This window comes from Rousettus aegyptiacus, unplaced genomic scaffold, assembly GCF_014176215.1.
Source record: "Rousettus aegyptiacus isolate mRouAeg1 unplaced genomic scaffold, mRouAeg1.p scaffold_m13_p_5, whole genome shotgun sequence".
Classification (NCBI taxonomy): Eukaryota; Metazoa; Chordata; class Mammalia; order Chiroptera; family Pteropodidae; genus Rousettus; species Rousettus aegyptiacus.
In genome coordinates, this window is record NW_023416308.1 from 30,003,548 (window position 1) to 30,018,085 (window position 14,538).

Here is a 14,538-nt window from a genome sequence, read left to right on the forward strand (position 1 = left end):
CAGATTACCTTCTTTATCCCTAAACCCCTTATGATGGTTGAAGATATATTTCCTGGTGCACTGTCTCAACGACAGCTGCTCCTCTCCTGGACTCCCATCCGCCTCTGGCTTCTAGTAGAGCCCTCCCCAACTGCAAAGAATGAGGAGAGGTTTGCTTGCTTCCAGTTTAGTTCCAGTTTCAAGTTTCGTGTTTAAGCAAATACAGGTTATCCTGCTTTTATAAGGCAAAACAGGTGTCTTGTAGTATTTCTACAAACTTCAGGTTCCTATAGCCAGTGAATGTACCCCCAAGTCAGAACTTACATATGCAAATAAATGAATCCTTTGAAGGAGTCTTTCTGGAAAACTACACCCATTTGTTTCGACTATGCTGTCACAGCTGAGAATATTCCTGTAATTCTTTTTAGAAACTGTTTTCAACACCAGTTTAGAAGCCACACAAGAAAATCCATGTCTTTGATTTGTAATCACATTTTTGCCTACAAATAGAATAATACAACCTAATAATTCTCTTTATTTCCTAGATTTGTACCCAAATATCCTTTGGCAATTTTGAAAAGTAAATCCACGAAAAGATCAAGATTTTTCCACGATGGAGCCTATTTTTTTAACTGATTTACATATTCAACACTTTATTAAGTGCCTATCACGTGCCAATCACTGTGCGAGGTGCTAGAATGAAAACCACAGCATTCTGAAGATAATTCTAAAAAACAGTGCTGAAAATTGTTGATAGACAGTTTTCAAGGTAGCTATTTTGAAAAAGATTAAATTCATTTGCTGTGTAAATTGGGGGCGGAGCTCTTGTTAAAAAAAATTGCTTAATGATAATTCTGTCCTTTCCTATATCTACAGTCCCCTTCTCCACAATCTTTCTTTGTACACCATTGCTCTTCCTGGTCCCCAGACCTTATATTCATTTCTCATCCCTAGCCCCACTAAGAGAGAGCAAGGCAGGTATTAGGAAGAAGGGAAACTGTCTTTCCTGTCCAAGGCTGCTCAGATTCATCAGCTACCAGGGCTCACTCAGCGTGGCGTGCTGAGGACCCCGAGCTGGGCTCGCACGCCGAAGCCCAGAGGCAGACTTGAGGAGCACCATGGGGGAAACAAGGCTTGATGGCGTGGATAGAGCAACACTCACGTGGTGAGGGTGTTCAAGCCGCAGGCTTTCATCTTCAGCAAGCGGTCCCGCCAGTATGCCTTGGGTACACGGAAATAGTGCACGGAACCCCCAAGGATCCAAAAGGTGGAGTCCTCCAGCATAAAGTTCTGGCCCTTGGTGTGCAGCCCCGACTGCCGGTGTCTTATCCAGGGAGAGACCAGACCGCGCCAGTCCAACCTGCAGAAAGCAAAGGCAGCCGGGAAGCCTCGAAGCTCACCTTCAGCAGTGACCAGAGGCACGGGAAGAGACAGGCTTCCTCTCCTCCTTCGTGGGCCCTCGGCATTTCTTTCTAAGGAGGGCCCACTTCCAGGGTGTTTTAGAAAAGGCTACCCTCCTCTGACATAGCCAAACCTGGGAAGGAGCCTTTCTTCAGCAACACTGACTCATCTGGCCCTGCTGCAAGGGAAGAGCAAGACGAGGGGCTGTCGGGAAGGAGACGAACACAACATTCAATGCAGACGCTGTGTGGGAACAGGAGAGAGGACAAGGAGGGCACACACTGCATGGGAAGGGCATTCTCAGTGGGCTGAGAAGCTGCCTTCTGGTGCCTGGGACTCAGGGGGACCTGGGAACAGGGGCAGCACACAGGTTCTTATGATGACCAGCTCTCCTAGGCCATCTGACTAAACATCAAAGCAGCAACTACTTTAAATAGTACCTCTGAACCACCTCATGGTCACAGCTGCCTGGCTCGAGGTGCAGATACCTGGAAAGAGGTATCTGGGTTAGAAACAGCATCTGCTCATTGACCAAATTTCCAGGTCTTAATTATTATCTAAAGATTGTGTCGTGTTGGCCAAGATCACCCCACATGACAGAGAGAGCCCCACCTGGGGAGGCTTTAGGAAAGTTTTAGTCCCTGGAAAAGCACCTCTTGACATGTCTTGGGTTGGCCAAGGGGAACACTGGGATTCAGTACTCTAGTCTCCTGAAGGCCATAAGAAAGCCAGCAAGAGAAGCTGGAGGAGCTACAGTTTCCAGCAGGAAATTTAGGAAACTTAGAGACAGAAAACAACAGTGGGAGTGAGTCTAGCGCAAAAGGAAATTTTAGTTGGCGTCGTTTCTGCACCCACTTGGTACAGTTCCTGACACTAGGGGGCATCTTGTCCAACAGGGCTCATCTATATTGAAAGACTCCCTGAAATGCTTCTGGTCTTTCCATTCATTTTGTAATACTGGCTAAAATGGTAGCACTTGGACATGCATCCCAGTAAAGGCCCAGCTTGATCCATTCAGTCAGTACTGATACACCCTGACTGGGGACTGCCGTTTCTTGGAAGAAACAGACATGCATGAATCAAAAGTGGACTGAGAGCAGCATTCTTGATTCTGGATTCAACAGTTTGCTGTGCCCTTCAAAGGGGCAGCCCCTTCACAAAGCTTTGCCAGCCATGTGGACTAAGGTAGATGTCATGGGGGAACAGGGCACATGTACCTCACACACCCTATTCAGTAGTCCCCAACCTTTTTGGCACCAGGGACCGGTGCTCCTATAAGAATCTAATGCCTGACGACCTGAAGTGGAGCTGAGGTGGTGATGCTAGCTGGGGAGCAGCTGCAAATACAGATGAAGCTTTGCTCGCTGGCCAGCTGCTCACCTCCTGCTGTGTGGCCCGGTTCTTAACAGGCCACGGATTGGTACTGGTCCATAGCCTGGGGGTTGAGGATCCCTGGTTAAAAGGATTACTCTGGCTGCTGCGTTGGAAAAAGACAGTAGAGGGAAGGGCAAGTGTAGAGATGTGGGGCAGTTTAGAAGATATTGCAGTAATCTAAGCAAGAGATTTTGCTGGCTTGGACTTCACTGGTAATAGTGGAGGTAATGTGAAGTAATTTGATCATAAATTGGATTTTGAAAGTAGATAAATTATTGTGAGAGAAGAGCCAAGAATGCCTCCAAGATTTTTGACTTGAACAACTGAAAAATTCACTTGTCATTGGATATGATAGCTAATCCTGAAAGTTGAAATTATCTATTCCCTAAATTATCTACTCCTTAAAGTGAGTAGAATGAAGTCCATGATTGAACAACTAATAACATCTCTCCCTTTACATATCTCAATCCTTTTATAGAAGAAAATACTGGCATCACGGTGAGAATAGTCCAAGGGGTTGTAGGGATGTTCCAGAGCTCAGTCACCCTCGCTTGTTACTTTTTACCTAATTCAACATCTGTAAATTGCATCGGGAGCCTAAACACCCTGATTAGGCTCCTTATCTAGTGTTTCCTACTCATGTACACACTGCTAAATAAACCTAGTAGAGTGTGATACAAATCAAGTAACATCATAGATGTTACCCAGTTTTTATCAAAAGATTATTTTATGCTGGATTATTATGTCGTTTACCTCCTGCTGTGCAGCCTGGTTCCTAACAGGCCATGGACCAGCACCATCCTGCTCTCTCTCCCTCTCTGCCACCAGTACTGTATCCCTACTGGCTCCTTTACCTACATAGTAGCCAGCTTCTCCTCAACCTATAATGCCAAGTGCTTCAGCGCTGAACATAAACTTGTATATCCCACACCGTAAAGCAGCCAGAGCCTTGCTATTAATGGGACCACCATCTGTAACAGCATTTAGTGACAATCCGTGGCAACTTGCTCATGCCACTAGGCAGCTCACTCCCATTCTACCCAAGTTCTTCCAAATCATACACATTATGGTGCCTATAAAGAGTTCTGCTATAGAGTCTTCACCTCCCTGCACACTCAAATAATTACAATTCAGTGTCATAAGTGCTGTCATAAGGCATGCACAAAGGTATGGCCAGGGCCAGCTTCATGGGCATGTGACCCATGCAGTGGCACAGGGCCCCACATTCAGAAGGCCTCCTTGCAATGAGTAGGAAATAAGTCATCCAATTCTAATGCACAGTATAATGAATGTAGACAACATCATTATACTATAATTATGTAATGTAATAAACATCACCGCCATGGCAATCATGTTACAATATACAATGTATCAAAGTAATATATTGTACTCCTTTAAAAATTTAATTAAAAAAAAAAGGCCCTGCACATGATTTCAGAAACTCTGCTGTCTTCATCCTAAAATTCTTAATAATTGAACAAGGGCCCCACATTCTCATTGTGCACTGGGCTCCTCAGAGTAGGTAGTCAGGCCAACGATGGCAGAGGACAGTAGCTGAAATATATAGGTAACTGGTGAACAAAGAAATTATCCAAATTATCCAGGTGGAGTCATAAGACTGCATATAGAAGACAACATTCTCACTGGGTCTTGAAGGCAGGGAATATAAGAATGCAGTGACAACTTAGGGCAAAATCAGAAAAAAAATGAGATCTGTATTCATGGAATGGCAAGCCAATCATCTACTCTAGTCCAGCAGTCCTCAGCAGCCCAAACTGTCTGGTGCTAGTCCACCCGAGATCAGCACAGAAATTGAGATATTTTCATAGCAATGAGAGTAATTTTATGTCTGTTGAAGCTAATCATAAAGGCTGGGGCATATATTTTGTACATCTTTCCATTTCCTTTTCCTAGTAATTTGTTTTTATTGTGTTTTATAAAGTAACAGATTAGAAATTTGTTTTTAAAAAAAGAAAAGTGATTCTTCATCACAGACAAAGTGAGAAGTACTGCTCTGGATCAGAAACAATGGTCTGGCATTGGGCAGCTGTGATCATGGAGATGGAAAGACAAATATATTGACCAGTTCAAGGTATCCAGGCTTAAGAATCAAATGGATGCAGATATGGGAGACACCAGAACCATGTGAAATCACCATCAGCGGACTTCTTAACATGTAACTGAAGTCAGCTACACCAAAGGAAAGGTTTGGGTTTAGCCACAATGATTCTCAAAGGTGGCAGCATAGTTAAATCACGTGGGAAACTTTTTAAACTAACAGTGCTTAGGCACCATCCCCGGACCATTCTCTACAGATGGGGCACTGGTATTGGTGCTTTTTAAAAGCTCCCCAAATGATCCTAACAGGAAAGGATGAGAGCCACTGGCCTACAATAGCATTACAGGAGGATCTGGGGCAAGGCTGGGGGCCCTGGATGACCAGAGACAGGAAAGGAGGATGCCATGAGGGCAGAGGGTGCCACAGACATTGCTGACCACTTGGGAATTTTGTCTAGGGCCACTCGTGGGCCAAGAGAATTATTTTTACTTACTCCTTACTCCTCACAGCCCCTAGGACTCAAAACTCATGTCGCAGCTTCAAGACTACAGTTCTGCCTCATTATAGTTAAAATGGTCATTTGTGGATAAGCTAGGGACATAATCACTTTTTTCTTTGTCTAAAGGAAAAAGTTCGATGTTCCAAGAGACTTATAAGTGATATTTCAGAACACAATTCTTGCAAAGGACCACCTTTGGAAGGGGGACCGCCTTTGTGAAAATGAAAATAAAAACAGTTTGTGCAGGAGGAAGATCTGGATGTGTGTCCTGGCCCTACCTTTAGGAGCACTGTCACCTTGGGTTAGTAATACTGGCTCTGCGGACATAAGTTTTTATTTGTTTTCTTAGTAAAACAGGGCTAATGCCTGCCCTACCTGCTCACAAATGCTGCCGTGAGAGCCTGGTATAAATGAAGTACTCTGTGATATGCTATAAAACAGTCTTGTCACTACTGGAAATACATTTATTTCAGCATGCTTTGCGTATTAGATAGAATAGGCTTAGGAGAGAGGGGCAGTTATGCCCTTAATATGGAATAATCCCAACCTTTCCATTCTTTCCCATTTAATTTAGCATCTAATTATATTTTATGTGCTAGACTTTGTGCCAAGCCATATTATTACAATTTCTAACATTTTACAATTAAAGGTATGTCCATTGGGATCCTGCCAGACCAACCCAGCCCCCTTGCCTGAGGTCTGCAAACTCCAGCTGTAGACCATCCACCCTCCCTCCTGTCTTTGTGCCACCTGCAAGCTAAGAATGGTTCTCACATTTTTAAGTGGTTAAAAAAAATCAAAAGAAGGATATTTTGAGACACAAAAAAAGCATATGAACTTCATATTTCAATATCCATAAATAGCTTTATTGATACCCCACCACACCCATTCATTTACGTATTGTCTACGGCTGCTTTGGGGCAAAGTGAAGTTCCTGTATTAGAGACTGTGTAGCCTGCAAAGCTGCAAACACTTACTATCTGACGCTTTATTCTGCAATAGAGGATAAGGTCCTAGATACTGAAAGGAGGCCTCAGCCCCCACCCCCTTGGCCACTGTCTGGGCCTCCTTCTAGTCACGCCCTTGTTCTGGCTTTTCTTCCCACCTGACTCTTTCCTTTGGCTACAAGCTCCTGACTATTCTGGCTGTCACCTCACACACAGGATAGGTTGCCTCCTTTGGTTTTTGACCATATTGCTCCAAAGAACGCATTCTGCCTTCATGCTTCATGTGCTCACCAGGCTACACATACTCTCCAAGCTCACTTGAACACCCTCAACCACAACCACCACCAACCACACTCTCCCCTCGGGTACCCTACTGCCTGGGCTCACCCCTTCCTAGAATAAGGAAGAAATGAATGGGCTGGTTCTTTTCTTAAAAACAGACGTATTGACAGTCTGGTGGTGAAAATACACACAAACTCTCTCTCCCCACCCCCATGTTGTTTTTAAAAACAGTGAGAATGCAAGTTAGCAATCACTCTGCTGGTAGCAATCCTTATTCACCAACCAGAACTTCAAAAGAACAATCTCCAGTTCTTCACCAAGCTCTCATCACTGATCCTAACTTCTGTTTATGACTGTGTCTCCCCAAATAGGATGAGAGCTTCCCCCTCCCCACTTACTAAGTACAAAGATATGAGCTGGGTTGGAGGCAACCATCTGTGACTCCCTCACTCCAACATAGTCCCTGTTGGTAACATACACTCCTTAATCTTTCCCCTAGTGGATAACTAATCATCAGGAAATCTCCAGCTAGGTTTATATGTCCAAGTGTGATCTGCACCTGCAGAGGACCTTCATTTGGAGCTCGTCAGATATGGAGAAACTTAGGCTTTTCAGGAAACCTACTGACAACCTACATTTTAACCAGACCCCAAGGTTAAAGTTTGAGAAGCATGAATCTCATTTAATACATATGTATATAATTTCTTTCTGGATAGAGCTTCTCTTTGCTAGTGACTTTATATCCTATCACTGTCTAGATTTTTTTAAAAAATATTTCTTCACAGTACTTATTAAGCAGCATGAAGTTAACACTGCAAACAAAAGCTAGCTATTATTGAATTCGAAATTCTGGAAAATTCAACTGTTTTCTTTCTGAAAATTTTCTGGTAGTTTACTAGATGAGTTTTTAATACATTTTTAAAAGGGATGAATTCACTGAGAAAATGAGGATAAATGTTGGGTTGCTCCAAGGAGTTCACTATGAGAAAATGAGATAATACACATTAGAGCTTCATAAACAAAGCGCCACTCATATGGGTATTAATACTGGGAATGATCATTAGTACAAGTGATAATAATACTAATAATAACCTCCATCATTTTCAGAATGATTAGCTCAGTAATAATAAAATAAAGGGAATATAAACTATATGGTTAAATCAGGTCAGGGAGACTTTCCAGTCAATTTGGTAGTTACCAAGGAGCTAAGCAAATTCTGAGGAAGCCCTTGTTACTTTTGCTTTCCTAGAGAGCAGTACTGTCATTAGTAATGAAATTTTTATTGATGACACCGGGAGCATCTGCCTTCTTTCTAGCTGGAGCTTATATTAACACTTTCTTCCGTAATTTCTGTTGCCTTTGTATCTTTGCTTCATAGTAGGATAATTAACTGATCACTGAAGGGACCTCTCCTCAGGTTTACTCTGCTCTGTTCACAGTCTGCTGTGAAGTTCCTGGAAGAAGGTACACATGTCAGGATTTCTGACAGGGCCTCACAAAGTATTATGAAACCTCTACAGTCCTATTGCTACCATCCCTTTTGGCAAGTGTAATCGGCTGTGCAAGCTACAGACAAAATAGGTTGTAATGGAAACACTAAGCAGAGGACTTGGGTCTTGAGTTCCCTATGGAGAGGAATTGTCACCAAGGGGTTAATGGTGAGGGAGAAGGAATAAAGGCATGAAGCCTACTAACACTTCATACTTATCATCGTAGTGGACCACGAGGACAAAGGGTGCTGGGCAGACTCCACACAGGCTGGACATCACTAGACATGTTCAAAAGTGCTGTGTGGGTGTGTATGAATGGAAAAGGGCAGATGAGCAGATAACAAGCTTACAACCTCTTTCACGTGGAATGGGCCTGTGAATTGATTCTCAGCTTTCAGGGAGGCTCTTCCAGGGCAGCTGAGTGGAAATGATCTCCTTGAACAAGGTGTACTAATCAGGACAAATCTGGAATGTCTTTTGCCATGCCAGAGAGCATCCCTGTGTCACCTATAAATCCTGCAGATATTGATCAGTAACAGGGGTCATGGTGGAACTGAGAAGCCACACGTGGGGTCACAGTCATTTCCTTCAGGATTCTGTCATACCACACGCAGTATAACCAGACACGGACAGGCCAGTATCTACGCAACCTGACATGGCAGAGACAGTATCATCAACTTCTAGAGTATGTTGGCTTCCAGCAGAAACTAGGCAATGCTTACACAGATTTAAGCTGGCCAAGGGTATGAGCAAGCTGGGTATATGAGGTAAGAATCTGCAGAAATAGTCCTTCATTTCCCAGAACCTAATTCCATGCTGGTCCCAAGGGTCAGTTAATTTGACACTTTACAAAATGTGTATGTACTTGCTAATCTGAGTTGATAATTTACAAATGCTATTTCCAGGTGCACTGTGACCCTTCTAGGGCCACTCTAAGCAATGGTCCAGCTGTATCAGGGTCCAGAGCATCATATTAAAGATGCTGACCAAGCAAACACTCACCTCTTTGTTCATCCAAGTGGTTATGCCAGAGACATGAGATAATAGATATGTTAAACTGCCCAAAAGACATCATCACACATAAAAATTTCTTCATTTGGGTCTGAAATACAAATTTTTATTCATCATTCTCAAGACTCTAATGTGGTTATAGGCTCCAAGGAGGCCCAGTTTCTTTGTACATCCCATTGCTCTGAAGTGTTCATTTAAGGATATTTCATTCCTACTAGTGTACAGCCCTGTACACTCCTCCATCAGCAAGAGAGTTTGAGGGCCTTTCCACACTTTGGCCCGGGCCAGTGTCCTCCATGCTTCTACTCCAGAAGCAAGAGTGCTTCTTGGATCAATCTTTCAGCCCCAAGAATTTTAGCTTCGAGGGAAAAGAACTCTGTTTCTGTGTCTGGCCCAGCTTCCTGGATGTGCTCCTTGGCCTGAGCCCAATGCTTTGGGCTCCCACTTTGCTGGGAGAAGCATTAAATATTACCAGAGCACCTGGGCCTTCCATTCCAAAACCTGATGGAAGGTCATTGCGCAGAATTTTGCAGATCTGTGGCACTACTAGGATCTTAACACCTCTGTCCTTACCTCTGAAAAGATTTCTAGGCTCCAGCAAGTCAGGCCAAGTGGCCTGCATACGTGACGCAGGGACATGCTGGATGTTCAGAGGGCAACATTTTCTAAACACTATAGGAAGTTTGTATGGGAACAATGTTTACTAAATCAAAACCTTGAGACCTAGGTGTAAAAAAATGCAAACTCCTTGTTAATAATTGTCCACTTAACAACAATGAAAAATGTCCTAATGTTATGTGACACTGCGTTTTCACTTTGGGAAAAATTTCCATAGATGGCCTCATAAATAGAAAAGGTGTTGTATAACTCAATCTAGAGAGGGGTGAAAGTCTGTTATATAACCCAAAGGGCTCTCCTGATAACAATACTCTGATCTTAGAGATGCAGATGGGATTGGAATTAAATGATTTCATGAAATAGGGGACAACGTAAATGCATTTTTAAAAATTTAAATAGGACTTATCTACATACATATATGAGAAAGGGGCTAGTTCTTACAAGACACAAAGAATCTATCACAGATTAGAGAGAATTTCCTCTCAGACAACAGAGTTCAGAACCTCTTTCACGCTGATCTAACAGAAATAGAACGTGCTATTTTACTTACTTATTTTAACTTATTTTTATACACTTATTTTAAATGTCTATCAAGATTTAAAATTAACATCTCATGCAGTCAGAAATCCTACATAGAGAACTATATTCAACAGATATTCACTGAAATTTTGTTTGCAGCAGCTAAAAGATGGCCAACAATAAATACCCATTGATAGGTGGCTATTTAAATAAATTATGTGCCAAATGGACAAACGGGGTCACATATACAGTTGTCTTCTTGTATATGTACAGAATTCCCCTAAGAGAAACCATTATCAGTAATCACAGCTGGTAGGAGAGAGAGGATGCCTAAAGGCCAGGAGTAGGGTTTTATTTTCCCCTATATATTATTCGAATAATTCATCCTTTTCATATATTACCTACTCACAAAATCAACTTTGCAAGAAAAACACATTTGTTCTTGAAAGGGACAACCTAGCTGTCTTGCTGAGTGTAGGAGTACAGAGGGAGTATCCATGCTCTTGCTCAAAGATACTCTGGTCACCTTTAGTTGCTGGCTAGCATTGCACTGTAAGACTCGCAGAGCCAATTCTGTCTTCCCAGAACATGGTAGCTCAGACACCTAACCTCCCCCTGACTAAGCCACTGCCCAACTAACTGTGCTTCCCCACTCGTGGCAGAGAGGTGACTACTACTGAAAGAGACACATCCCAGATGCTGAAAACTTCACTACTAAACGATGAAAGGGGTAGTGTTCAAAGAGTTCATATGACTCAGGCCTCAAGCCCAGTGGAGTCCTAGAACAGGCAAAGCTCATAAAAATCAATGACTTCACAGAAGTCCAGGAAGAGAGGCACAATTTGTCCACATAGCCTTGGAAGACAGGACTGGCCATGATCTGGATCAAAGAAAGTGACCTGGTCACATTGCTAAGGTATCCACCTTCACCAAGGAGCAATTTGACAGGTTCTCCTCCTAGAATCCAGATAATGCCAGTGAAGGGTAGTGAATGAGACAGTGAGTGTAGAGATGAACTTATACTTGAGGAAGTATTATATACGCCACCTATCTGGTAGCTTTCCTCTCTCCTGACTTTTGCCAGGTATGAGAGATGTGAAGTTAAGTGAATTTTGTTCAGTGATGCATTTATATTTTTTAAAAAACACACACATGAGTGGGAACCATGCTTTGATACTATCGAGCAAGTATTCTTGTATTGGAGTGGGAGGAGGTAAGAGAATGAGAGGTAACTGGCTCAGAGACATGGTTCACATTAATACACACATCAGTGACCTCAAAGTAATATACTGAAAGAAGCCTAATCAAAGCAGAGCACTTTAGGATTACATTTCTATAAAACACTAGAAAATGCAAACTAACATATAGTGGTGGAAAGAAAGAGATCAGTTTGCTTGTGGATGGGGCAGCAGAGAAGCACAGGAGAGAAAGGTGCCTTTGCAAGAAATCTCTGGGCCTGATGGATATTTTCACTATCTTAATTGTGGTGGTAGTTTCGCAGGTGGATATATATGTTAAAACATAAATTTACATGTTAAACATTTGCAGTTTATTGTATGACAATTACACTGAAATAAAAATAAAAATAAAAAACATTGTTCAAGCTAAAATAACAGAGGTAGAAAACTTCCTCAACAGTCATCTTGGTCACCCTTACATGTGCTGCCTGCAAGAGACTCACTTCAGATTAAAAGAAACATATAGACTAAAAGTAATGGGATGGGAAAAGATATTACATGATGAACATAGAGAGTAGTGTGCTGAGTGGAATAAGTCAGATAGGGGAAGACAAATGCCATATGATTGCATATGTATGTGGCATCTAAATAACAAAATAAACAAACAAACAAACAAAAAATCAAAAACAAACCTATAGATACAGAGAACATTTTGAGGGTTACTAGATGGGAGGAGGTTTGGGAAATTGGTGAAAAAGAGAGAAGGGATTAAGAAGTACAAATTGGTAGTTACGAAATAGTCATGGAGATAGGAACAATAGCATAAGGAATATAGTCAATAATATTGTAATAATTATGAACAGTGTTAAAGGAGCACTAGATTTATTGGGATAATCACTTTGTGAGTTATATAGATATCTAATCACTATGCTGTACACCCAAAAATAATATAATATTGTGTGCCAACTATAAATGAAAGATAAAAAATTATTATTAATAAAAAAGAACAAAATTGAAAAAAATTATCTTGGTCCTATTTCTTGGATGTGATGTAATCAAACAGCTATGGTTGACCATGAACCCTCCCAAGGTAAAATTTGTGAGAAAAAAAACAAAAGCTAAAGCCAAGTAGACCCCTCCCCTCACCCAAATACCTGCCTTCTGAGGTACAGAAAAAGGGTTGATCTTGACAGCTCAGCTCCACAAAGCAGTCAGCTGAGTAGCCAGTTCCCATGTGACCTATATTCCACTGACCATATCCACATTCCCAACAACAGCTGGGAGAGGCCCCACCTCTCACTCAGTTAATGACCCAGTCAAAGCTAGAGTAAAGCAGGAAGAGGATGTGACAATGTTCTCTGGCCTCCGGAGATAATCTTTCATGCTCAGCCCAGATCAGACAGGAAGAATTAGGCAGAAAATGCCCATGAATCAAAAAGATGCCCAAATAACATATATTCTAAAGGACTCTAAGAGATGGCCCTGAACTTGGTTCACAGCTTCTCTGGCCTCTGTTTTATCTGCTGAGAAAGAAAGGATAGCAGGAAAAACAGTGACTGTCCTAAGCATGTTAAACTACTTCTACAGACTTGAGTTTCAGCTATTCATTCTCCATTGCTAGTTCCAGGAAATTTCATAAACCACACCCCTGTCTCCCAGTGATTCCTACTGCAGTCACTTCATCAAGGTGAGAACACAGTTAACTTACCTGTGAGAAGTTCAGGCTTCTTCACAGCCAGTCAGCCATCTGACATCTTATCCTCTGTCCTGCCAGACACCAGCAAACACACCCAGCCTCCTTCCCACAACTTTTCCTGAGAACTGTTAGGGTGTACTTACCTGGCACATTTCAAACCGCTCAGTACCAGCCCTCATAATCACTTATCTGGGGCCCCTGCATGGACTGCTATATGCTTGACCTCCAGTAATGCGCAATCCACAGCTACTTGAACATGTCTGGTCTTTCTCTCTGGGGTGTGAGTTCTGATACCCTGCTGTATGTCAGAGGCTCCTGCTACCTCTGCTTTGAGTAATTCTTTTGGGGTTTGCATCAGCCTTGTACCAGGAGGAAAGCTGAACATCTTACAAGAGCCGAGACCAGTCTTCAGAGAGGAAAGGATTAGAGATTATAGACAAGATGGGGGAAAAAAAGTCTTGGGAACATCTGGGGAAACAAAATGCTTTTTTGTTTTCTTGGCTCCAGAGTGAGAGGAGCACCATTTCCTTCTCGCAAACAATATTATGGCATCCTCACTATCTCCAAAACAAAGAAACAGAACAGAGAAGACATGTTAAGTCTTGGAAAAGTATAAATGGAATGTGTTCTTGTAGCAAAAAAAGTTCAGATACTATCTCCATCAAAAACTTCTTTATCTCCCAGAGGAAGTCGAGAAACTAAGAAGGGAGATAGAGAAGACAAAATCAAGCTCAAGGGTGGTAAACCTGCCCCCCAGTTCCAGTGCCTCAGCCTCCAGCCACTTCAACATTAACTTTCCATGCCAAAGCATTTGTTACTACTGTTCTGCTTTCCCAGCAACACTGGAAGTTTTGAATATGGAAAGTGCCAGGTACTACCTGAAAGATATGACCACAGCTGTAGAATCCCATAAATAGACACAGTTCAGAAAAATTCCGCATTAGGCTCACATAGGCAGTGGGTAAAAGCATTCTATCGCTAAAAGCAACCCCTTGCCACAGACATTTTGTAAGAGGAGCCGGTGACTGGTGAATGGTGGGAAAGTAGAGAAGATATATCAATCCTAGAAAGAGGCAAATAAATCCAGGGCAAAGGATCTTGGAGGGCCCTTGGGGCAGCATTCTCACGGCCATGCTGGGCAAAATGAATTGAGTCTATCTGTGAACACTGGTGCTCTGGCCTCTGGACCTGGGAGACTAGCAGAAGAAATCCCCCCCAAGAAAGACTAGGGGCAGGGCAGTGATGGGGGACATCTGAGAGGGATCTGAAGCTAGTTCTACCGACCTTCCCAGAGGGCTGGGAGTATCCACGAGAAAAGCAGAGCCCGGAACCACGGGCGCGGAGGAGTGGGGAAGCTCTAAGGTATAGACGCCTGGGGACTGGGAGGGCAGCGCCTAGTGTCACCCAGAGGCCTGGATCTCAAGACAAGATCCGAGCTCCTGGAAGTGAAGAGGGACGCTGGGGTGTTGGGGAGCTACACAAAAA

The 14,538-nt window shown here is 42.7% G+C and overlaps 1 protein-coding gene across 1 annotated transcript in view; it reads right to left on the reverse strand.

Annotated features, from left to right (window-relative positions):
* Nucleotides 1-14,538, reverse strand: part of LOC107516620 (beta-galactosidase-1-like protein 2) — a 42,346-nt gene that overhangs the window by 27,125 nt on the left and 683 nt on the right. The window contains exon 2 of the mRNA XM_016156513.2: nt 1,142-1,339. Coding sequence (XP_016011999.2) covers nt 1,142-1,339 — 198 coding nt within the window. The remainder of the gene's footprint in view (nt 1-1,141; nt 1,340-14,538) is intronic.